The sequence below is a fragment of the Bombyx mandarina genome, chromosome 21 (assembly GCF_030267445.1).
Source record: "Bombyx mandarina strain Sakado chromosome 21, ASM3026744v2".
Lineage (NCBI taxonomy): Eukaryota > Metazoa > Arthropoda > Insecta > Lepidoptera > Bombycidae > Bombyx > Bombyx mandarina.
This window is the reverse complement of record NC_143227.1, coordinates 8,725,693-8,750,677: the sequence shown is the minus strand read 5'-3', so window position 1 is coordinate 8,750,677 and position 24,985 is coordinate 8,725,693. Positions and strand designations below refer to the sequence as shown.

The 24,985-nt window shown below is 35.1% G+C and overlaps 1 protein-coding gene across 3 annotated transcripts in view; it reads right to left on the bottom strand.

Moving 5' to 3' along the window:
* Positions 1-2,152: 2,152 nt before the first annotated feature.
* LOC114240339 (zwei Ig domain protein zig-8) overlaps positions 2,153-24,985 on the bottom strand; it is a 49,703-nt gene continuing 26,870 nt past the window's right edge. For all 3 annotated transcript variants that reach the window (XM_028170856.2, XM_089736225.1, XM_089736226.1), the window contains exons 4-7: positions 16,071-16,281; positions 12,635-12,734; positions 8,567-8,724; positions 2,153-5,444 (exon numbers count right to left, since the gene is read on the bottom strand). In XM_028170856.2, the coding sequence (XP_028026657.2) occupies positions 5,185-5,444; positions 8,567-8,724; positions 12,635-12,734; positions 16,071-16,281 (729 nt within the window). In that variant the 3' untranslated portion in view covers positions 2,153-5,184. The remainder of the gene's footprint in view (positions 5,445-8,566; positions 8,725-12,634; positions 12,735-16,070; positions 16,282-24,985) is intronic.

Sequence of the window (24,985 nt, the reverse complement as noted above, 5' to 3'; positions counted from 1 at the left end):
TCAGAATAGTTTTTTATCTATTACATCTTTTGTACATACCATTTTGTTAATGTAAGTGAGGTCAGAGTAGTGAGAGCAGTAGTCACATTATTTTTATGGATTACATATTATGATTAAAAAAACTGTTTTTCCGTTTGTGGCTTAGTCTCGTGGGTGTTGTAAAACCGACTAAGGGATTCACCGAAGATCAGGTATCATTTTCTGATAATTTAATCAATTGGTGGTAGGGCGTTACAGTTAGCCCGCTCCATTTACCGTTCTGTTGCGAAACAATCGTTCTGTCGTTGTCATTTGACGTCTAATAACTTTATTTTGGTATACAAAAAATCTCAGATAAATTATATTATCTATACTAATATAATATATAAATCTACAGTAGTTTTTACTGATGTTCCGTCATAACTACTGAACTATGCATCCGATTGACTTGAAATTTGGTATCCATGTAGAAAATAGATTTACTTAATATAGGCTAATATTTATATGAGTGTTGGACTCCCTACACTAGTTGCGGGGGCTTTAATGATGAGAACCTTTGTGGGGGTGAGAAATAATAATGTTAATTTTAAATGCCCAGCGAAGCGGACGGGTACAGCTAGTTTATTTATAAAGACATCTGATTTTTGATACGTTTTATGGAATATCGCACAAAATAATTGTGAAAAAGGGCTACGCAGACGTTATATAATACAATTGAGACTTGGACTATAGTTATGTCTCAAGTTGAGTAGTGGCATTCACTCGGTGATGTCCATGGGCTCCAGTAGTCAGCTAATAAGCCCTATACACCTAATCAGCTTATTAAATAGTATACATATATTCCTTTTTCATCTATTTCAATGAGGTCCTATAATTTAGGCAGTATGATATTTTTTTGATATTATATTAATATCAATTATCTAAGTTATATTTTTTTCAAATAAATCTATAACGCATGAAAATGTAATTGGATTTTTTATGCCACATCTCGTTTTCAACTTACCTAAATGAATTTCTTCCGCAGTTTATTTTTCTTCACAAGTTAAGCCGAATATGCTCCGATTTGGTTCCTTTTCGAACAATTTTAATTTAAAAAGTCAACACAATTTCCATAAAACCAAGGAACGTAGGTTAATCTTGTTAACAAAAAGCGTAATCAACTTATCTCGAGAAATAAAGAGGTCTTGTTTTTTGTTGAGGTACGGTTTACATTTCTGAATAAAAGTTTTTATCAATTTCGGTTTGTATCAGTAAAATTATCTTTGTAGAAAAAATTAAGAAGAAAAGTCTACATTACAGAAGTCTACGTTTCTATGGAGACGCAATCATGTACAATGGTGATAGGACCTCTTGTGAGTCCGCACGGGTAGGTACCACCACCCCGCCTATTTCTGCCGTGAAGCAGTAATGCGTTTCGGTTTGAAGGGTGGGGTAGCCGTTGTAACTATACTGAGATCTTAGAACTTATATCTCAAGGTGGGTGGCGCATTTACGTTGTAGATGTCTATGGGCTCCAGTAACCACTTAATACCAGGTGGGCTGTGGGCTCGTCCACCCATCTAAGCAATAAAAAAAAAAAGTACAATTAACGTCTCAAAACGTTGTAGGCCGCGATTTGGCTCTACCCCTGGCTGAAGTCCATGGGCGACGGTAATCACCCACCATTAGGTAGGCTGTATTTTCATCTGCCTACAAGGGCAATAAAAAAAAACAAAAATAACAAGGTATTCCAATTATGAATTACTAAACTAGACGTAATGTATCTGTAAATGGAAAGAAATATTATTTGATAAATAGTGAATGATTATCAATACAATGAAAATAAACAAGAATACCCATAGTAATTAAAAGCAATATTGTTTTAGGTGTATAGGTCTATTTTAATTCAATTTTCTTGTTCAAATCTATACTAATATTATAAAGAGGAAAGATTTGTTTGTTTGTTTGTTTCGAATAGGCTCCGAAACTACTGGACCGATTTGAAAAATTCTTTTTCCATTAGAAGCCGACATTGTCCCTGATGAACATAGGCTACTTTTTTAAATTTTTATTTTATTTTTATTTTTTGGTTTCATGTGTGTTTTAATGTTTCCGAAGCGAAGCGAGGGCGGGTCGCTAGTGCTATATAAACAGTTGTAGGCGACAAAACAATCTATGTTTATTGTAACCACGATAAAGATATGACAGGGCGTAATCAAAATAATTTGATTTGTCGTAATACTTTACCATGCAACAGCCGCAAAAAAAAAACATTTTTTTAAATATCTATATATTTATAAATTGTTCGTTTACATAAGTTATAATCTACAATTTGATAGTTTAATTACACAACCTTTTTGTAAACTACGTCCTTAATTATGGCGACATTTTACAATTTTAACATTTCTGACAATTACACAAAACGTATCTTTGGCTGTCAAGAAATTACAAATTTTACTTCAGATTTTCTATTTACATATTACACAGGTACTATATTTACAAGACTGTTTTTAGTGTAGTACACTAGTATTTACAACAACACTAACATTGGAAAAAATACTTTAATTCTTAGAGGATAACACACAAATTATTAAAATAATTTTGTTTTCTTATCTATAATAAAAAGATACAACTTTAAGATAGTCCATATTTACAATCTACAAAAAAAAAATACAGACTAAAGATTGTTTCGTCTTTGACTCGAGATTAATCTCCGAAAGATTTTTATTCGTCTTTAAAGAATTTTTTTAAGCGCATGGTCTTCAAACATTAACATTTAACAAAATCTCTTTGATCAATAAGTTTCTTCGAAGAGATGATTTTTTTCTCATGTCAATATAAATATCGGGAAGTAAACTGTGACAAAGACAAAAGGACAATAAAACAAAACTCGCCGAAAGCTGTACCCGCGCCAATCTGGCAGATTCCGTATCAAATGAACTTGGATGATAATACTTCGGTGTCTAGTTAATCCGCTTCTCGTCACTGGCGAAGTTTTCGCGAGCAACGCCTTTATTTTGGCAATAAAACAACCCCGACCGTAGACTTTGACAAAGTCTTTTTATTACGCCACAGACTTTGTTCGAACGACATTTGGTAACAAAGAATGGAGAAATGCTTTTAAAATGTCGGAAGTTTGCAAGATTACTTTGCGAGGCTTAAAAAAACATGCAGCAATTAATTGATTAAGCGTCCTTATTTCTTTGAGGACTTTAAATTTGTAAACATCATCAACATTGTAAATATTTTGTATTAGATATTAACGAAGTAAGACATGGTGAAAGACAGATTTAGTAATGCTTACGATTTGAATCAAATAAGCATGAGAGAAAACTGCGAAGCTATTATGTTTTTAATCAAACTGTTCTCATAAGTAATCAGTGTTGTATTGAGTCGCAGATTTCATTACAACTAATAAAAACTAATTTTACTTTCTTCGTCTGTTACCACAGAAACTATCAGTTGAAGAGTTTTTTCTATATTCCTTTAGATACAAATAGATTCGTCTCTAAATCACAGCGAAAATATGAGTTTTATACGGAGAAGTCATTTTATAGATTGCTCAAAGCGTGTTCCTATGAGCGAGGTACTCCTCAAATCGTTATTTATGAAAAATATGAAGGGGTAGCCGGATAAATTGCGAACTCGTTTCCCGAGTGAGCGCACCGAGGATGGTATCGTTTGAGGATGAAACGATTCCGTAATTGAGTCATTGCAATAAATTTCGCATTTACGATTGCATTTCATCAATCCAGTAAGTTCACAATTTAAGTAATCAAACAGATCTTCTCAATAAACTTTTGAATGAGAATTTGAAGAATTCAGTTAAAGTAGTTCAGTTCGTCTCTTGAGTGTTGTATTCGTATGTTATTTTTCGTATCTATGTTACCCCGCCTATTTCTACCGTGAAGCAGTAATGCGTTTCGGTTTGAAGGGCGGGGCAACCGTTGTAACTATACTTGAGACCTTAGAACTAGGTGGGTGGCACATTTATGTTGTAGATGTCTATGGGCTCCGGTAACCACTCACTCGACACCAAGTGGGCCGTGATATCGTCCACCCATTTAAGCAATAAAATAAATAAATAATTTTGAAATTCTAATGTAAAATTTAGAGATCATTAGAGATCATTTCTTTTATTAAGGAACTAAAGTCGTTATAACACGAAACAATAAACAAAGAATAAGATCGCAAAGGGATTAACAGCTCGATGAGCGTGGAGTAAGGTTCAGAGCACTCGAGGATTTGTTTATCCGGCTTGATAGAACGCAAATAATGTGGTTAAGAGAGCAACCGAGCTAAGATACGTAACGCGTAGATAAGGCTCTCCCTTCGATTGAATCGGGGCTCACTCGGTTACGGCACAACGAAATCGATTCGGCCGTAATCCCGGCACCGGAGTAAGACAACGATTGAAGGTAGTTGGACAAAAAAAATACGAATATTATCGACTGTCGATTGCCTACTGATTGCGCGATTAGATTAGCTATTGGCTCAATTTACGAAATCTATAAACAATTTGAAACATCGATTATGATAAAATAAAAAAAATATAAACGCTACATTAATTATGTCTACGACTCGCGAAACATAACAATAAATCCACAGACCTATAATTCAATCAGAACTATTACTTGATATAAAGATCTTTTATAAAGAAATTTACTTCAAAAAAATAATGGTACGTAATATATAAGAATGGATTCGTTGAATCGACAACAATGCCGTTAATTTTCGAAGAAAAGTTTAAGCTTATTTATTTAAATCGTTGTATTTGCAATGCTAAAGCCTCTCAATTTAAAGACAACATTGTCAAAATATATAGGTACGAATATTTTGTTCGCATTGTTCCTTTATATACTTTACATTTTCTTAACATTTTCACGAATATATACGTCTCATCATGTATGCGTGTTTGTATCAGAATCATTCAATTCTAGTTTCATCTGCTTACTCTATTGTAGTTTTAATAAATATTGTTAAACATCAAATGTGTGTACATCAGAAGAAAATACAATAGGTTATATCGTTATGGTCAAAGGATGAACTCGACAGGTGGAATTCTACATGGTAGCAAATGATCTCATCGAGATTGGGATAGTTTTCTTTTAACGAGTGGAATGCACGGAGCGTGTTTTATTATAAGTTTTATAAACTATAGTAGATATTATCATATAACTTCCTCGTTGTTCAGAACTTATTGGAAGACGCGTAAACGCTAATTGGTCATCTTGAAGACATTGTAAAAATCGTTTTATTCTTTAGAGTAATGGTTGCTTTTATGACGGCTAATAAATGTGCGATAAAGAAGTAAGTGATGATGATCAGGAGGCTGAAGAGAAGGAGCACCCGTGGTCTGCCGAGAGTGGTGATTGCAACCGCGGTGACGAGGATACCGTTGTTCAAAGACGGAGGCGTTGATCCCGAACTCTGCATTGCTGCTGGTCTTTCCCCACTCAGCACGTGGACTATCACTGAGGCCGATTCTGTGTACACAGTATAAAATGTAAGTACACTATCTAGAGGAAAAATAAAAAGGTAACATAAACACTTTGGGGAAGACAGTTCAAAAGAAAGATACAATTTAAGTTTTAATCAAACATCGTAATTGCTTGATGTTGAATGATTTATTTTTAAGCACTATATTTAATACTAAGTGATTTTTATTGTAAATTTTTTCTTTTTGCTCTGGTACTTAGTAGTCGACGTTTAATTAAGTTACACTAGAGGTCCCGCAGTAGTCGAAATTCGACAATAATTAATTGGAATTGTAAGTTTGTACACTATTATGATTATATTTTATACTTCTATAATCACAAATTTCGCCAAGGCTACACTATAAAAAATATAAAGACAAACAATATTTAATCTATTCTCAATTTGACCACAGACGTCAAGAACAAAAGTTTGACAATAAATAGTATGCTTGCGTGTGTGCGTCAAATACATGGTATGTAGTGTGTGTAATGTTTTCTTTATTGATTTAATGTATGTTTTATGCATTATTTAAAAAAAAAATTAGCATTATGCACTTCTTCTCTATATTCTCTATAAGTGTAGAAAATTTCATAATCCTCCGTCCGCGCAAATTTCGTAAAAAGGGATACAAAGTTTTGCTTTACGTATTAATATATAGATAACATTGTTATTTAATTTTAATTTAATTAGTCGGGGTTCTCTGTGAATAACTTTGAAATGAAGAAAGAAATTATACAGGTGTCTTGTAAGTAAATATATGATTTATATAATTAATAAAAAACGTCAGTGTGCTGTGTTGATACTTTAGTAGTGTTGTCGAATTAATTGGACTATTACTATACGCGTTCGTGTTCAAATAAAAGAGCTATACATCAATAATTGTGAGTGAGTACTAGCCCAATTTAACTTTGTGCAAAATACAAAATAATTTCGTTAAGTAATTCGACCACAAAAAGTCATTAATGTTATATCGCTTAATGCGGACTTGAGGGAAATTAAAATTATTTTCGTAGTTTGAAACTTTTAATTGGTTTCATGATGAATCCTTTGATACAATTGCAGGGCTATCATTTAGCCCTGTAGTTTTGTACATGTTTATGATGAAATATTATGGCGCTGTTTAATCGCGATTTTAGTTAAATTTGGCATGTTAATCGGGTTTAACGTAAAGCTGATTACCAATGTAACTTGACCGTGGAGGGTACAATTCTTTTCAAATTGGATGAAGTGATTTCAGATAGTATGGATAAGCCAGTGTCAGGCGTACTGCCCAGGGTACTCATCTCAGAGTGAAATCCCCATAGAACATACTGAGAGAATCGTAAAAAGTCCGTAAAGTTCCTTCCGTAGACCTGGAGAAACCGAACGATATGTGAGAACGGCTAAACATTTCTCTTCGGTATAAAACGAAATGAAAGTCTAGCTAGTATTTTGGGGGCTCCAACTCATAGATGGCAGCAGTACAAATTTTTGCTTTGCAAAGCACAAGGCATTGTCCAGTCGTAAACACCGCTCCGTCCTGTTGAGGGTGTCTAACATTTGAGTAACGTAATAGTTCTCGAAATTTTATTCGTCTAATATCTACTAATTTTCATTTTTATTTGCAGTCTTTTTGATATTTTAACATGATATTTAGTCACGTAATTTTCTCGTCGAACTCGGAAAAGAGTTCGACGTGCAACCTAACCTAAACATCAGCCTGCTGATTTTCTCCCCGGATCTTCTCAGCGGGTCGCGATTCCGATCCGGTAGTAGATTCATTCGCGAAGCAGCTACTCTTGAGTTGTTAGATCTCCCTTGGAGGCGTTCGGTTAGCTGTTAGAAAATCCCGCCCCTCCTGGCTGAGCCCTTGCTTACCCACTTGTCCTTGTGAAACTGGAAAGGCCTCCGGGCCACCAGTAATCCCTCAATCATAAAAAAAAACACCTAATTATGACTAGGCAGCGCGAATACATGGAAAAAATCACTAAGTCTATTTATTGTTTCCATTTAATTCTGTTTACGATTAAAAGCGACAAGTTTCATGACTGTCATTTGTGATTGTTGAACATACAAACTTATTGTATTCGAAAAGTTAAGTTTGTTGGAAAACACCTTTATTTATTTATACATAAAATATAAATCAATATTGTATTTTATTTACGATGGTTCCGTTTCTAAGAATTTATTTCTAGAATATTTGATAGTACTGCTTATTAAGCAATGTATAATGTTATTGTTACTACCAGTTTCTAGTACTCAATCACAAATTTTGATTGTGTCGTGTCGCCTGGAATAGCGCCAATACATTTCTTCACGTGGGGGGGATAGAAGAATAGGTAGCAACCTCCTTCAAGTATTATATCAGCATAATGCGATCACATTTCTGTTGGCAAGGTACACTATGAGCCTGCCGAGAAGAGTACCAAGTTTACTAATGTAGTGTAGTAATCTTGCTAATTTCTGCCGCGGAGCAGTCGATCTTTCTGGATAGAAAGTGGGACAGCCAATTTCCAGTCTACTTAGGTACATAGTACCGTCTTTCTTCTTGCGGTTCGGAAGATAAGACATTCACTGTTTTAATACAATTGAAACTTAGTTCTCATGTCTGAAGGTGAGTCGCATTCTGGTTTTGGTTCTATAGATTTTATTAAGTACTGGACAACAGGTAGATTCTGAGGTCATCTATCCATTTAGTGCAATAAAAAATAACTTAGGGACTTTTTGGCGGGATCGCGAGGAGTGAGGTTGTGTGATTTGTTTTATTTTGTCTATTTAGTGTTTCTTCAGGTGTAAATGTGTAATAATGGTGGTTTATTAACTGTTTAGTATCTGTGAAAGTGCACAAATGTGGGGAAATGAAACAAAGCCGCTGAACGAGCGTCTCGGGATCCACCAAAAAGTCCACTCAAAAAAAATCTCAGTAAATGACCACCATTTTACTAAGATTATATTTCATCCCATATTATTTCACCTCATTTCATTTCATTTCATTCCAGTTGATTAATGTCTCAAATTAATCATCTTCATTTCAATTCATTTCACTCAATATTATCTATTTTTCATAAAAATAACAATATTAATTAAAATAAGATTAAAGGTCTTAGTTACCAGGTCATAAAATCCCATAAAAAAAAGAACTTAGTCTTACCAGAACTACTCGGTGCACAAGTGTAGTTCCCTGAATCATGCGGCGAGGCCCTTGCTATGAGGAGTCGACTTGTTCTCGTCCGCTGTTCTGTTTCTACGCTGATGCCCCCTCGCTGTGCGTAATTTACCACCTGCTCGCCTCGGTACCAGTAAATAAAGCTGAAAGATATCGTCTTTGATAACCTTCGTAATTGAGTTTTCGTTCTTGCGAAAAGAATCGGAAAATTCTATTACGTTCTGGAGGATTCGAATTTTGCCCCTTTATAAAATAAAAATTCGATTTTCTTTGGTATTATTAGGTTTTTTTTTTAAGTCAAATTCTTTCGCACCATTTTTTATATCGTCTAATTTGTATTACATTATTAGTTTTAAAATATAAATAAATAGCTCCAGTATTCATTCGTTATGGCGTCAGAAGCAAACACGAGGCTTTTAAAAATTAATGGACTAAATGCCAATGTGATTGGCTTAGTCATAAACGTCACAGTCTTTGATTAATACTTGCGAGGCATAGTAAAAAATGTATACTTAATACGAAAAAGAATCAATTTCTCATCGCGACGCAATTTTGAGGACTCTCAGCAATCGAATTATTGGGTTCAAAATTTCGTGGATTTTTCATTGGGATCAATGCGTTTATCCATAGTGCATTGCCAGTAATCAGCTTCAGAATAAACTAAGGTGACTAGCATGGACAACACCTATGAGGGACGGTCACTATAATATTTATCACACATCGGCCTGTATTTTTATTTGGCTGGCGAGTGATAGCAATAAAAAAAGGTCTCTACTGTTTCTAGTAAGCACTTAAGTAAGAAAAACCGATACGTGCGTAACAAGCACTAAAATATTATTATTATGCAAATCCAACAAACTTCCTTTTCACGTTTTGCATAATATCATTTCGACAAGAAAAAAAAACAAATTCTTCATAAAAGGGTACTCGCGAATACCGTAAATAAAGGCCTCGGACATATCTTACATACAATCTGGATATTGGCAGTCGATCCCTGGTTTTATTAGAAACTTTATAGAAGGACATATCATGTTTGCGTACATTTTTACAACCGGAGGTACTACTATACGCGGCGCATGATATTTCTAAATAAAAATGTTACACCGCATCAATATTTAAATTGAAGGACCTCGGATATCGTCCAAAAATTCCCGCTCAATAAATCTTCTTTCCCTTTAACATTCCGTAGTATTTCGAATTAAAAGTTTCCTTCGAACAATGCATAGAAATCACTTGCAAATAATACATTTAGTCCGAAATTATATGTATTTTAAAACTGATATTGTGATTTTGTCTGCAACTTGAATTCAGGTGAAATGTAATTAGAGCGTCATGTTGTGTAAAACATACTAGATGATGACCGAGCTTTGCTCTGTTTTTTTTTTGATAACGCCATCTTGTTGTGTCTTTAAAGCGGCTAGTTGCCCTCAATTAAGAAAAATAGTATTATTATTGGCCAATAGATGTCAGGAAGAGTTGATTATTGAAAACACGAATAAAACAACATTTTCTGAAAATAAATCGTAGCTAGAAGGATTTATCGCCCCTGAAATCCCTGTATACTAAAATTTATGAAAATCGTTGAAGCCGTTTCCGAGATTCAGATTATATAAGTATATATTAATATACAAGAATTGCTCGTTTAAAGGTATAAGATAAATAAATCAAAAAGTTTTTCAATTTAAGACGTTTTTAATAAGATCTAGTGTATATATTTAAAATGTTTTGAATTCATAAAATCAAATTCGTTTTCATATCGTACAAAGTTGAAAAGGTCGTCATAATGTTTTAGCTGCTACGTGACGCTAAGCGATTTCGTGTAATGATGCTTTTAATGTTTGTTTTTGCTAAGAGCTTCTACGTATATTAGCGTTTTAATACTTGACGAGAACCGTTATGCGAGGTATTTAAGAAATTTAGAGAATTTAAAAAAAGAGGGCAACGCTTTTATTAATCTCCGTAGACTCCGTAAGACAAGTTTAAAATTTCATATGCGAAATCACTAGTTGCCGCAAGGAGTAAACATAAATGTGAGCGAGTCCGATCCTTTAATTTCTCGAATAAATGGCCATAGCTACCGTACGCCAAGGGTTGTGTCAATTATCGTGATTAGATGATCTCGTATAGTAAAGTGAGAGAGGTATTGCTCTATAAAGTTACAGAACAATAAAGGGGAAGAAATGTTGTTTTATTTTACGAGCACACTCCGAAATTAAAGAATAAGGGCGGCGCGTCCTTTTGTTTTTCGAAATAAGAAATTTGAAGTGGTTCTTTAAGGCTCGGCTCTTGACTTGTCTTTGATGTATGGCTACAAAGTCAGGATACCTAACGCTGAAAATTTCGTAATGAATTCAGTACATCAGTGAGTGAATTATCAGTTTTGCTGATAATTTTGTCGTGTAGCTTGAACTATGTTATGTCATACATATTTCATTACTTTTCTACATATTTATCTACAAAATATTGAACAAAAATATCGCTGGTACCGTTCATGAATCGATGTATTCTTAAACTCGCTTTGAGATTCACTATAAACTTACGGGAAAGCTTTTAAAGATTATGAAATGGAATTACCTATTTTTCTTGACGCTATGAGAATACATTAAGGATGCAGCATCTCATCAGCGTGCGGAAAGGGGAGACCATTCCGGAATATGCAACGGAGTCTTATATGTGAGGTGGAACTCATTAATAAACCTTCTTATCTTATACTTTGTCGTTCTTAAACCGGAAAAAACATCGTTTCTCTTGACATTATAACTCATAAAAATTCAGTGGGTACTAGAATCATATGCAAATAAATACAAACATGTAGCCAGTCACACACAGTTGAACACATATTTAAGTGTACTGGCAAATTTTAGTAAGGCATTTGATAGTTCAGTGTAAATTTCCTTTTTTAATTAAACTATATCGGGAGTCCTGGTATTGTTTAAGAAAACGAACAACGTTCTTTACACTATTGTACAAGTAGATTTTGTGATAGTTAACACAAATAGAAACTGATTCGAAATTTTCTATTTTAACAAGGTTTATTTATTTATTTTTTATTGCCCTTGTAGGCAGACGAGCATACGACCCACCTGATGGTGAGTAGTTATCGTCGCCCATGGACTTCAGCAATAGCAGGGGCAGAGTCAAGCCGCTGCCTACCTTTTATTACACGCCATGTATCACAATTATAAATCAGAGAACTATCCGGATGGAAAGCTGTCCATGAGCCGTCTTTTACGTAGCTTACGTAACTAATTGAAGTCGTCGTGGCCTAAAGGATAAGACGTCCGGTGCATTCGTATGTAGCGATGCAACGATGTACGAACCCCGTAGGCGGGTACCAATTTTGCTAATGAAATACATATTTAGCAAATGTTCACGATTGACTTCCACGGCGAAGAAATAACATCGTGCAATAAAAATCAAACCGCAAAATTAAAATTTGCGTAAATACTGGTGGTAGGACCTCTTGTGAGTCCGCACGGGTAGGTACCACCGCTCTGCCAATTTTAGCCGTGACAAAGTAATTCGGTTTGAAGTATGGGGCAGTCATTGTAACTATACTGAGACTTAGGAAGTCATATTTCAAGGTGGGTGGCGGCATTTACGTTATAGATGCTATGGGCTTCGGTAACAATTTAACACCAGGTGGACTGTGAGTTCGTCCACCCATCTAAGCATTAAAAAAAACACTGGTTGACGAAATATATGTATATTCAAACGATAAGTGCTATACTTAGTAAGTAAAATAACATTGCTTTCGGTTCATCCTTCATTCATTCATAGCTGATTCCCATGTCGATCTTTACATACCATATTGTGCACTTTAAACTATGCAACTCTGATCAAATCCTCAGAAATATATCTAAGGTATTAAGGAAAGTGACGAGTCATTCCCATCACAAGTGTTTTTTACTACTTACTGAGAGCGCTGAACCCAATTTCAATGAGAATTTATCGTACAACGGAGAGTATATATATATAAAACTTCTAGTATTTTCTATTTAAATCCAAAGTTATATTAAGGCTAAGGTATAAGGTTGGTCGCATAATTCTTACCTCGGTGGGTCAGGGGCGTGTTTCGCGACACAAGTGAGATTGATGTCTGAACCGGCCCTGACGAACAGCTCGGGTCCCGATAATATCTCGGCCTTTGACACTGTTGAAAACACGTACGTTTTGTAAATATACGTATATATATCTATATATTTATAAATACACGTGAAGCGTTTAAGACGAGGGTTCGAGAACTATTTCTCAGAGAGTTAGCAGAGTCATCTGATTGTGAATATTTATTTATATGTAATTTTATATATATGTATTTATGTATATCGACGCTTGAAAGGCAAACGTGACGAAGCGACAATAACTGCATTGTACATAAATGATAGGCAATAACCATATTCGATGCGCAAAAAATATATATTTCTAGGTCTATTAAAATCATTTCAATCCTACAGCTAGATTCGTTAAAGTATAATTTTTTTCAGGTATTTCAACTTTAAATTAGTAATTACTGTAAAGTTCACGCATTGTCGCTTAGTCACGTTTGCCTTTCAAGCGTCGATATGTATTGATTTAAGTAGGAGTATTTGTATGTATAAATATTATGAATGTTATATATGTTTAAGTAATATCATTATCACACTACACCTTCCAAAGTTCATCTCTGCATCCCCGTAAGGTAGACTGTCAGAGAATGCCTATGGCATTAAGTCCGCCTTTATACTATCTAGTATTTAAAGTTATAAATAAATAAATATCTGAGTGTGAGAATGAATTAGGCGAAGTTGTGTAACGCTCGTGAGGCGCCGCATCTAAGCGCGTCATGCATGCTTTCCTACACGCGTAAGGTCAAGCTATGTAAGCATCGTGTTAATTATGTTTACTAGTCATTTTAAGGTGTATTGTGAGCCATCATAGCTCCCGCATGCTACCTATATCTATCACGAAAAAGCCTTTGTTTTTGATGGAAGGACACAATGCACTTGAGACTTTGATCTCATGTAGTAGAAATAGACAGGGCACTTGAAATGACCGTAGAATTATATTCAATCAATCATCAATTCAATCATCAATTTGTATAATTGAATATCATATCCATACAATACTTCTGTAATCTCTTATTATTCTCTTTTATCTTTTTTTTTATTGCTTATATCTCAAATAAACAAACAAAAAATTCGTTTATAATAATGCTTTCACTAACTCTTTGGAATATTGAAACAAAGGCTGTTTACAAAGAATATAATCATATGCTTTTATATTCCTGGAAAGTTTTTCACTGAACAAGAAACTTCCCGAGTTACGGGAGGGAGAAAAAAAAATATTCCCGAAAATTTCACAAGTATACAAAATGAAGAACAATTTAAATGGCGAGTAAAAAACAAAGAAGTAGACTGACTCGAGCTTACATAACAATGAAGTATCTTGTTTTGCGAATAATAATAGTATAAGAAAAAATTTATAATATTCTTTCTTCGATCAACAATAGTAATGATCGAAGTATTCTTTGCTTTTTAACGACTTGCTTTCTTATGAATTTTATGTTCGACTATTTGATAAGTTCACTGTACATTATTTTAACTAGCAGCTGCTGGCTTTCTATACATATACCGGTTTAAGTAATGACTATTAATATGCGATATTTATCTTTGTAATTAAATGTCCATTTTAATTGTTATTAGTATCAACAATTAGATCTTTTTAACTGAACGTCAATTAAGTTTACGCAATTCAAATAGCTGAAGAATATATTTATATTATTTTGTTGTGACATTTTGTCAAAATGTTTATTTTTTATTTTTTATTGCTTACGTGGGTGAACGCGCTCACAGCCCACCTGGTGTTAATTGGTTACTGGAGCCCATAGAGATCTATAACGCAAATGCGCCACCCACCTTAAATTATTATATATACCTACCAAAATTATAAATGGCTCCCCTGTTAAGGTGCAAAAAAGTCGCTTACTCCAAATAGCGTTTCTCCCTTCGATATAATAAGCATTCGTTTCTCATACTTGTACTAAAACGTGTAGTACAAACCGAATTTTAGGTTGACTACTTTTTATATATGTGTATATGTGGATCGCTGTTGTGCCCTTACTCATGGGATGGTGCAGCAGTGATTTGAAAATTTATTTATTTTAATTATACATACATAATTGTTACTTAATACCAGCTAATCGTTAAAAAAAAACTCAGTTTTAAGAGATTTACTACATAATGAGTCATGGTTATTGTAATAAATAAACTTTAAAAATTACTTTAAAAATATTTATTATTATATTAGTAGTTGTAACTGATGTTTTTATGTTTTAACTGTATTTATTATTCGAGGACGAATAATACAGTCTTTTTTGATAACTTCTGACGGTAAATGAGAGGGAATTATGTATCAATACTTTTACGGTCCCTATTGACTTCTGGTTATGTTAGTTGCGGGATCGAAGAGAAAGTTATTTTTCCCTCAGGCTACCTGAACGTTAAGTTAGTTCAGAGTTTTTTTGTGTGGTTGCAGCTGTGTATCTTGACTACTCAGAAGTTACTGTGATGAGAATGAGAGGGGGGGCAAATAAGCCCTCCCCGCCGAAAAAATCGTGAAACAATTTGCTTATTTCAGCCGCGAAGCATTCACGTGTTCCAGTCTTAGGAGTGTTTTTTTTGGAACGAAGTTCCTTATGGGACGATGCGGAGGGGTAACCGGGAAAAACGTCCGTAACGTAAGATTTTTATTATTTATGTATAGTCTTAGTATGATGGCTATACAGTGTCTAATGTAGTCTACGTCATGACGATTATTATTATTTTAATAATTATAATAGAAAATTTAGAAATCAATATCTTTTCTTATTTTTTTGTTTTTTCTATTCATGTGATTATTGAGTATAATTAAGTTTTGTTTAAAATAACAATATTTAATTTCTCTGACATCAATTTCATTATTGTTATTTTTATCAATAAAAAAATTATACTAAAAAATGTATACCCGAATAATTATTTTCTTTATACCTCGAATAGAACTTAAAATTAATATTTTTATAATAAGGAACTTCGTTTCTATCCGGTGTCTCACGGCACCACACATCTCTTTTTTTCCCATCTAAGCTAAGATAGCCTTGAGAGGCTATGTCAGCGTAACCTAACCAGTAGGTGAGCTCACGGAGCTTAAACCTGACGACGTTACTAACACTAACCCTAGCAAGAGCAGTGCTTCGCAGAGTAGAAGTGTGATAGTTCTTCTACAGCAACTGAGACTGCGAAGCGATATTTAAGTCATGTATAATAATGCGTTTCGGTTTGAAGGGTGGGGCAGCCGTTGTAACTAAACTTGAGACCTTAAAACTTATATCTCAAGGTGGGTGGCGCATTTACGTCGTAGATATCTATGGGCTCCAGTAACCACTTAACACCAGGCGGGCTGTGAGCTCGCCCACCGATCTAAGCAATAAAAAAATAAAAAAAATACGCATAGTCGTTGTCATCAATGAACTCACCGACAACCGTGAGTCGAAAGGAGAGACTGATTTTAGGTTCAGTTGAGACTTGACATTCATAGGCGCCGGAGTCGCGCGGCTGCGCTGGCGACACTCGCAGCGTCCACTCGTCGGAGCCGTCGGCGTGTAATGCGGCAAAACGTGCGTCACTGCTGTACGTGTGGACGCCGACCGTGAGAATGTGCAGGTCTCGTTTTCGAATCCAGGATACCTAAACAAAACAAAAGATCTTTCTTAATTGATGTCAATATACGCTACAATAGAGCGACGAAGAACTAACAACTTCAGTAGTAACTAGGAAAAATTACAAATATTTTGTTAGTGTCTCTTCTATTACAGTTTCTAAGGCACACCGAATATGTTAAAATGTGTTTTTTCTATTTTTTTATTGCTTAGATGGGTTGACGAGTTGACAGCCCACCTGGTGTTAAGTGGTGACTAGAGCCCATAGACATCTACAAAGTAAATGCGCCACCCACCTTGAGATATTAGTTCTAAGGTCTCAGTATAGTTACAACGGCTGCCCCACCCTTCAAACCGAAACGCATTACTGCTTCACGGCAGAAATAGGCAGGATAGTGGTGCCTAAACGCGCGGACTCACAAGAGATCCTACCATCAGTAATTACGCGTATTATAATTTTGCGGACTTGATTTTTATTACACGATGTTATTCCTTCACCGTGGAACTCAATCGTGAACATTTGTTGAGTACGTGTTTCATTAGAAGTATTGGTACCCGCCTTCTTAACCTTTAGGTCACGACGACTTTTTAACGTGTGTGATTTTGAGCACCCAATAAACGAACTGTGTTTCTAGTACTACCAGATAGAAAGTAACACTTGATCTTTGCACGTAAGGAGTTATCAGTCGACCTATTCAGATTTAATTTGCCCATATTTTAATGACTATGGTGCTACGTAAATTTCCATTGAAAATATTTATCAACTTACAAAACACTATCCGGGCGTTACCAGTGAGCAGCTGAGGAATTAAATAGTTATATCATTTTTGTGATTTTTAAATAATGTTTCTCTCATCTGTATGCCAGATGCTTTAAAGGCGCAGTAATAACCACTCATTTGAACTTCGGCGTAATACTCTCATCCTCTCATCTTTATAATTTTCGACGTAATCCTCTATAAATTATGCTATTTTATGAATTTAATGGGTAGCGCTTAAAGGATTTCATTGCTATCCTAAACTGAAGGGTTGTGGTCATTTTAATGTCGGAAAGGGTTGAAAGAATGTGACGTACCTGCTTTGAACATATTTTATTACGGGTATATGCTAAAGTATTTTCCGTTATTTATTTAAAAATAACTGTTTACATAATGTTAGAAAATAATTTAATTTAATACATATAATGATGAATAATTTATACGAAAATTCCGAACACCGCAACAAACCAAAATAAGAATAATTCATTTACCACAATTAGGCACGAAAATTGCTTTGTGACGTCGCTCTCCGCAGAACTAATTGTCAGCGCATTTTTTCATTGCTTAATGCGGTCACATCGCGCGACTCAATTCGAATTTGTATTCGAGGCGATTCTCTGCTGGCGGGTTTAAAAACTTTCTTCAGTTTAAACCGTGGCGGAGACAACTAACTGGATATAACTGGATATTCTCGACGATTCTTTCTCTCTCCACGCTGAAGTTTTTATGGGTCAAGCCTAGATCAAGCGGAATTGAACTCGGTGCAGAATCAAATAGTATTGTCGTTGTTTTGCAGATTGTATTATTGAGATTACGGCGACTCTTTCTCTGAGCGTATTGTGATTTCTGAATACTCGGGGATATAGGAGATAACAGAACGCAAGGGTTTTGATGCAAGATGCTATGTAAATTCAGATCGGTGTTTTTGTGACTATTATTGTTTACCAAAACCCTAGCTTAGAGAGCATGAAGTGTGTTTCACGAGCGCTTATGGTAGACCAGATGATTTATTAACATTTGGTATATGATATTGGTGACATTGTGAACAGTACCATACGATAAAGAACCAGCATACGTGTAAAAAAAATACGAAATGGGCGAAGGCTAGCATTTTAAATTAGAAACTAAACTTCTAACTTAAGCGTCAAAGTGTAGTCAGAAATATCATACAACTCAATCAGCATATTTTGCTTGAGCCGTTTTCGTAAGAACCTTTCTTAAAACTTTCGACCAGATTATAGATCTTCAGAAAGTTCCCAGGTATAATTTTCAAGTGCATATCGCAATAAGTATTTGTTGAACAAAAACTCAATTCAGAACAAATTTTTGAGTGTTATTCAACAATATCCAAGCCTTGCATTTGAACTTTTTCCATTCTTGATTTCGATTTTACGTTCCCTCTTGTGTAGTGATCTTATTAGATCCAGTTTTAGTGAGTTTTAAATTTCGTCTATAGGCTGGCCACTAGGACACGACAAAGCTATGTTTTTTTTTATTGCCCTTGTAGGCAGACGAGCATACGGCCCACCTGATGGTGAGTGGTTACCGTCGCCCATGGACTTCAGCAATGCCAGGGGCAGAGTCAAGCCGCTGCCTACCGCTTAATATTCTCCACAAGCCTCTTTTGAAGAAGGACATGTCATAGCGCTCGGGAAACACCCTGGAGGGGAGCTCATTCCATAGCCGGATGGTACGGAAACGCACTGTCGATGAACTCAGCGGTTCCAGATAATATGGATGAACTCTGCTCCGATGGCGGGAGGTGCGATGATAAAAAGGAGATGAAGGGATCATCTCAAACAATTCCTCATGTGATTTCTGTTTTTTGGGCATTTGCTACGAAACTCTAAAATCTACATGCAAAGAATTTATTTATCATCTCTAACAGAATTCCAATTTGTTCGACATTTTCGTTCAATTATTTTTATATTTAATAAATTCGTAAGTAGCTCGTTAATCTTTATTATGTACCAACGCGAAAATAAAGAGGAAAATAACACGAAAAAACTGGAACGGCTTCCCCCCACCTTTGGCAGTTTTTCTTTCACGAGCGCGGATAAAATGTGAGCGAAGTTAGATGAAGTGAATCGCCAGTAATCCACGCGCGAATGACTCAGCTCTTCACTAGCAATTTGGACACTATTCAGGGAGCACTCACAGCGGAAACCACACAGAAGATTGCCCATTCCCGTGAATGGTGCTACGCTAAGTGTCCAATACCGCCTGTTAAGCTTGTACTAGGCAAAAAATGTTATTTCATTTACCTACATCAGATATTTAACAACAACCTGGGGGGGAAAGTTTCACTACTACGCGAATCGTTTTTGTTGTTCCTGAATCTGTTTTTAGTTTTGTTATTTAAATTACAGTATTCTTAAGATATAAATATAATATATCCTGCAAAATTATGATTTGCGTAATTGCTGGTGGTAAGACCTCTTGTGAGTCCGCGCGGGTGGGTACCACCACCCTGCCTACTTCTGCCGTGAAGCAGTAATGCATTTCGGTTTGAAGGGTGGGCCAGCCGCTGTAATTATACTTGAGACCTTAGAACTTATATCTCAAGGTGGGTGGCGCATTGACATTGTGGATGTCTATGGGCTCCAGTAACCACTTAACACCAGGTGGGCTGTGAGCTCGTCCACCCATCTAAACAATAAAAAAATATATAACATATTTATAAATAAAGTGGCCGTTTTTTATGAGTCTGTTCAATAGAAAATAGTTTTGTCACATAAAAGCGAAATATATATTTATATGATAGTATCCATGTAGACGTCATGTCTAGTCTTACTCGTACAAAATAGTTTTAGTGGGCCAAACACGAGGACTTGTTGAGGCTTCAGAGTCCCCACCGTCACTATGAAATATTTTTTAATTTATATTTAAAAAATTTGGATATGCCCTTTGAAAATTAATATATACTGAATTTTTTTTAAGTGGCCATTAAAAAGAAATTCAAGTAGAATAGAATAGGATAATTATGAATATTTCAGCGTTATTGCAAATAGGTCGCAAATATCGAAAACTCACTAATGATCGCTTTAACAACTCATACAATAATGATATTTATAACTTTGAGAGCCACGAATTTTTTAAATAATTCGACGAAAAGCAAGGTAAGGTTTACTTATAAGTGATATTTATTTAATGACGTAACTTGATATCAGACGCTCGTCCTTCACAACAATTTCGAACTTTATAAAGAACTAGCTTTTGCCCACGACTTCGTCCGCGTGGAATAGTTCACAAATAAATATGCAAAATTAAATGTATATTTTTCAATATTTGTGAGAGATTTTCTTAATATTTGTTTCCGTAAGAACCTTGTACAGAGTATTAGAAAACTACAAAAAAAAAATATGCCAAATCGGTCAAGCCGTTTTCATGTTATGTCGTGACAACGGAAAACGGGTTTCATTTTTATATATATAGACTAGCTGTACCCGTCCGCTTCGCTGGGCATTTAAAATTAACATTATTATTTCTCACCCCCACAAAGATTCTCATCATTAGCGCCCCCGCAACTCGTTTAGGGAGTCAAACACTCATATAAATATTAGCCTATCCATTAAGTACATGTATTTCCTACATGGATACCAAGTTTCAAGTCAATCGAATGCATAGTTCAGTAGTTATAACGGAACATCCGTAAAAACCACTGTTGTTAATATATATTAGTATAGATGTAAATCAATAGAATACAAAATTAAATGAAGTAGTGAAAAGAGTTAAGCCAGGAGAGATGCTTTGGTTCTCTTATGGTTTTAGTGCCCTAAACGGGCAAATGACTTTACGGAACGTCTACTGGTGCTATGATTCTGGCTACCGGAGACATCACAGCGTAAATGCGGCTGTCCATCTTGAGACTTTTGAAGTCAAATGGAGCCTAATAAGTTACGTATGCGTAAAATTAATTCTGCGGATTTCACTATACATTTTCCTTTAAAAGTCTTAGTTGTCGGTGAGCATATGCTCGGTGTAAGTTTACAATGAAAAATGGCACTAGCTCGCGAGACTCGAACGACATATTCCCATTACTTGAAACACGGAAACAGAGCGTCTCATTTATTAGGCCAGAGACGCTTCAAAGTAATGTGGCTCTCTTTGGAAATGGTGGCGTAATTAATATATTGTCACATTGAAGATACATGTTAAAGTGATAGAAATGAATAACGAGGTTTTCATTGAAAGATGAGCGATGGGTGTTCGCGGGATAGCGACATAAGTGTCAGACTACCTGCATTAATCTTAATTGTAACCATTACATACAAATAACATTGAATACATATATAAATTATTGAATCTATCCTATCTATCTTTAACGCATAGATAAAAGAGTAGATCAATCTTTAGACGTAGGTTTGTATGTTTATGCTATTTCAACCGATTGTTATGGAGCTCCGTACGCTATTCATGGTACATCAGACATATTTTCCCGAGCAGTTTAAAGAAATCGATGTTTTTTCATAAAATGATTAATTACATCTTACCTTCAAATTCGTTGTGTACCTCACACTTAAATAAACTAAATATATTCAAAGAAATAAAATCGAAAAAACTTCAATTTATGATAGAAAATCAAACTAAAAGAAAATTTACATGTAGCTATTACGTTACATAAGCAAAGGTCCAAAAAGGTCTAGGTCTTTTGTTTCAATTACCGTCCTTGTAGGAAGATAAACAAGAACGATTTGTCTTTCCTGTTGACATTTATTATGAGCAGATTTCGTTCGTTTGATATATGATGTTTACTGTATATTAGGATGATCCTACGTTGCGGGCGGCTTCTATTATTTGTATGACTGATTATTGCTAGTGTTTTTATTTAATTTGCTAATGTAAGGTTATATTGAAAATTGTATGTAAATTACATATAATTTCATCACTGGTGGTAGGACCTCTTGGGAGTCCGCACGGGTAGGTACCACCACCCCGCCTATTTCCGCCGTGAAGCAGTAATGCGTTTCGGTTCGAAGGGTGGGGCAGCCGTTGTAACTATACTGAGACCGTAGAACTTATATCTCGAGGTGGGTGGCGCGTTTACGTTGTAGATGTCTATCGGCTCCAGTAACCACTTAACACCAGGTGGGCTGTGAGCTCGTCCACCCATCTAAGCAATAAAAAAAAAACCTTCACATGTGTGTTGATAAGTGAAAATTATTGGTTTGTGATCATTAGTGTATTTATGTGGTTATCTTCTGAATTCATAGATACTTGTCATTGTCATTCAGATAAATTATGATGTAAGCTACGACTTTAAATATAATGTCTGAATGTAATGCAACTTAAACCTAAATATATTTATATAAGATCTCTTTAAATATATCCTCTTAAGTATGTGGTATTCTATATCATTATAAGATAATGACAAATTTAATAAAGCATTTACATGTTAAACCACTTTTTTTATTCATCTTATTTTCTCGTCATTGTTCTATCCCATTTTCATTGCTTTTTACAGTTTTGAATGAAAATAGGTTGATATCGTTCTACGTGGACGCGGCCGTAGATTTTGTAGCCACCACACAATCTTTCACCCAACTCTAGCTGTTCCATCATTACAGTTTCGTGATGAGTTATGGATGATATGTTATGTGTATTTCTGATGACTACAAAATGAACTAATACAGTTGTATATTTGTAACTGTTCTATTGATTGATGATTCTGGAATCATGATAAAGGGAGCTTTAAATACTAATATGCGTTACGTGATTGATATTAGTATTTTTTAATTTAAGATATTTTTTTCATGTCAAATAAAATCCATTAACGATCGCGAAGTGACGAGGTTAAATGCAATAATCGGTGTAGTAAAATACAATGATACGGCTTTAGTTACGATGCAATATAGTTCGAATTCACGAACAGAGTTAAGACTGCCAAATGAACACGTTACTAATGAGCGAAAATTCGCGGAATATCAGATTGCAATTGCAGCTCTATTTATTGTCAGACCGTGAAAATCCGGCGCGCGGAAAATACAATTGATACGGAATGGCGTGGATTGATCCTGAAATAAACTAAAACTATAATTGTAGGTATAAAAATTATACATTAAGATATTTTACATAGAAATAAAATAGAGGTTATGTTCGTTGATAAAATATGAAACAATCTATTTTCTGAACAAATCATAATGTAGAGTACATGTAAAGGAAAAAATCTAAAACGCAATGTAACTCTACATGATTTAAAATCGTCATGTAAGTTTTCTCAATTTAACAATGTGAACTGAACGCGCAAACGACATTTAAAGACAAATATAGTTGTTACTAGTAAATATTGAATACATTCCTGAGATAATTATTATAGCACTGAAGTTTACACATAGTGCTTCTGGCTTTTTTTTTTTTTTTTTACAGGAGAGAATCGCCGGATCCCCACCCGCACGGCAGGTGGGGTATGTGGGAGTCGAACCTCACTAAAAACTCCTGCCGCTCACAGCCGGCGCCCTACCCCGGACCGTGTGGGAACCCAGTCGGAGCTATTGAGACGGCGGGACAGGGTTTACGCAGAGCACATTACATCCATCCCGCCGTCCCCCAGTGCTTCTGGCATAGGTGATATTCATCAGCCGATAGATACACTATAGGTATATTCAGGACCGCGCCGCCTCTGTGTGCTAAGTGTGCGGTGCGCACAGGCGTCAAGACAGTAAGCGCGCCGGCACCGAAATTATTTATGTTGTTACACTTACACAACAACAAATTCTTTAAGTAAATAGGTACAATAGACGGAACATATGCCTTGTAAATAACAAAACATATAATGCATTTTTAGAACAAAATATCTCCCACATTGACGTCAAAACAATAAGTCAAAATTAACAAATAATAAAAAAAAAATACATTGAAACATGAAGATTCGTAAAAATAGGCGTTTCATGTATTTCTCACACAGACGCAGCCGGAGGTCTACGCGGCCCTGTATATATTCACGATCGAATGGGCTATCACTCGTTTAATTACCTCGGCAATAGTAAAGTATCCTCTAGATCATAAGGCAGTGAGTTTTGACTCTTCTAAAAATTTCTCCAGCTTAACCCACGGACGCTATGCACCGCGGCAGAAGTACACTACCAGTAACTCTAAGCAACCTCAAAAATTTTCGTGTTTCTTAATTTTATCAGACCCTTTTCCTTCAGCATAAAAGTTCTTCACGATCGCGTGGAAGGTTGACTTAGAAACTTTGAGGTATCGAGAGGCAAACCTAAAATAAGCTACGAATTTGGATTAGTTTTGACTAAACTATTTTCATTTATAATTTATGTCCTATGTTTGTAAAATGTCTCTCATATAGATCTAATTTTATTATGCTTAATAAATTTCGAAATTGCAAACAGTTCCTGACCTTTCTATGTCTATTATTATAGACCAGTAGATGCAGTCTGGTCAGTGGCCTCAAGAGTCATTTCCATTTTATCATTTGGATTTGTGATACCGTTTAAACTTTTATCGTTTAAAAATGCTTAAACTAAACGAACTTTAGCTCAAGATGATGATTTGGTTTCAAAATTGTATTAAAGTTTGGAAATAAAGCAAAGAATATTAATAGTATTTTTAAACTTTCATTCAAGCTTGGTATCTTTTTGCAATATAAAATTAAATTATCATTTTAAACAAATAAAATCATAATCATTTTGGCAATAGACAGAATTTTGGCTGTGTCTTTGGAACAGTTCATGCCCATTAGTGATGGTGACTACCTATTATTAGGTAGGCTGTACGCCCTGTCTAAGAATGGCAGTAAAAATATCATTGTTAACCTTGTGCATTTAGTTACGAAAGTGTACTTTTCATTTGGTAATAAATCTAATGTTATCTCTCTTATTGATTGCGTCATTCTGGAATTGAAACTTTAACCTTGTTTCTTTCTCTATGACCTTCAAATTAAGGCTCATTATGAAAATCGAACAAAATGTTGAATACAATATGTTCATTGTCTGTGAACAAAAACCTTAAGTGGACTGCA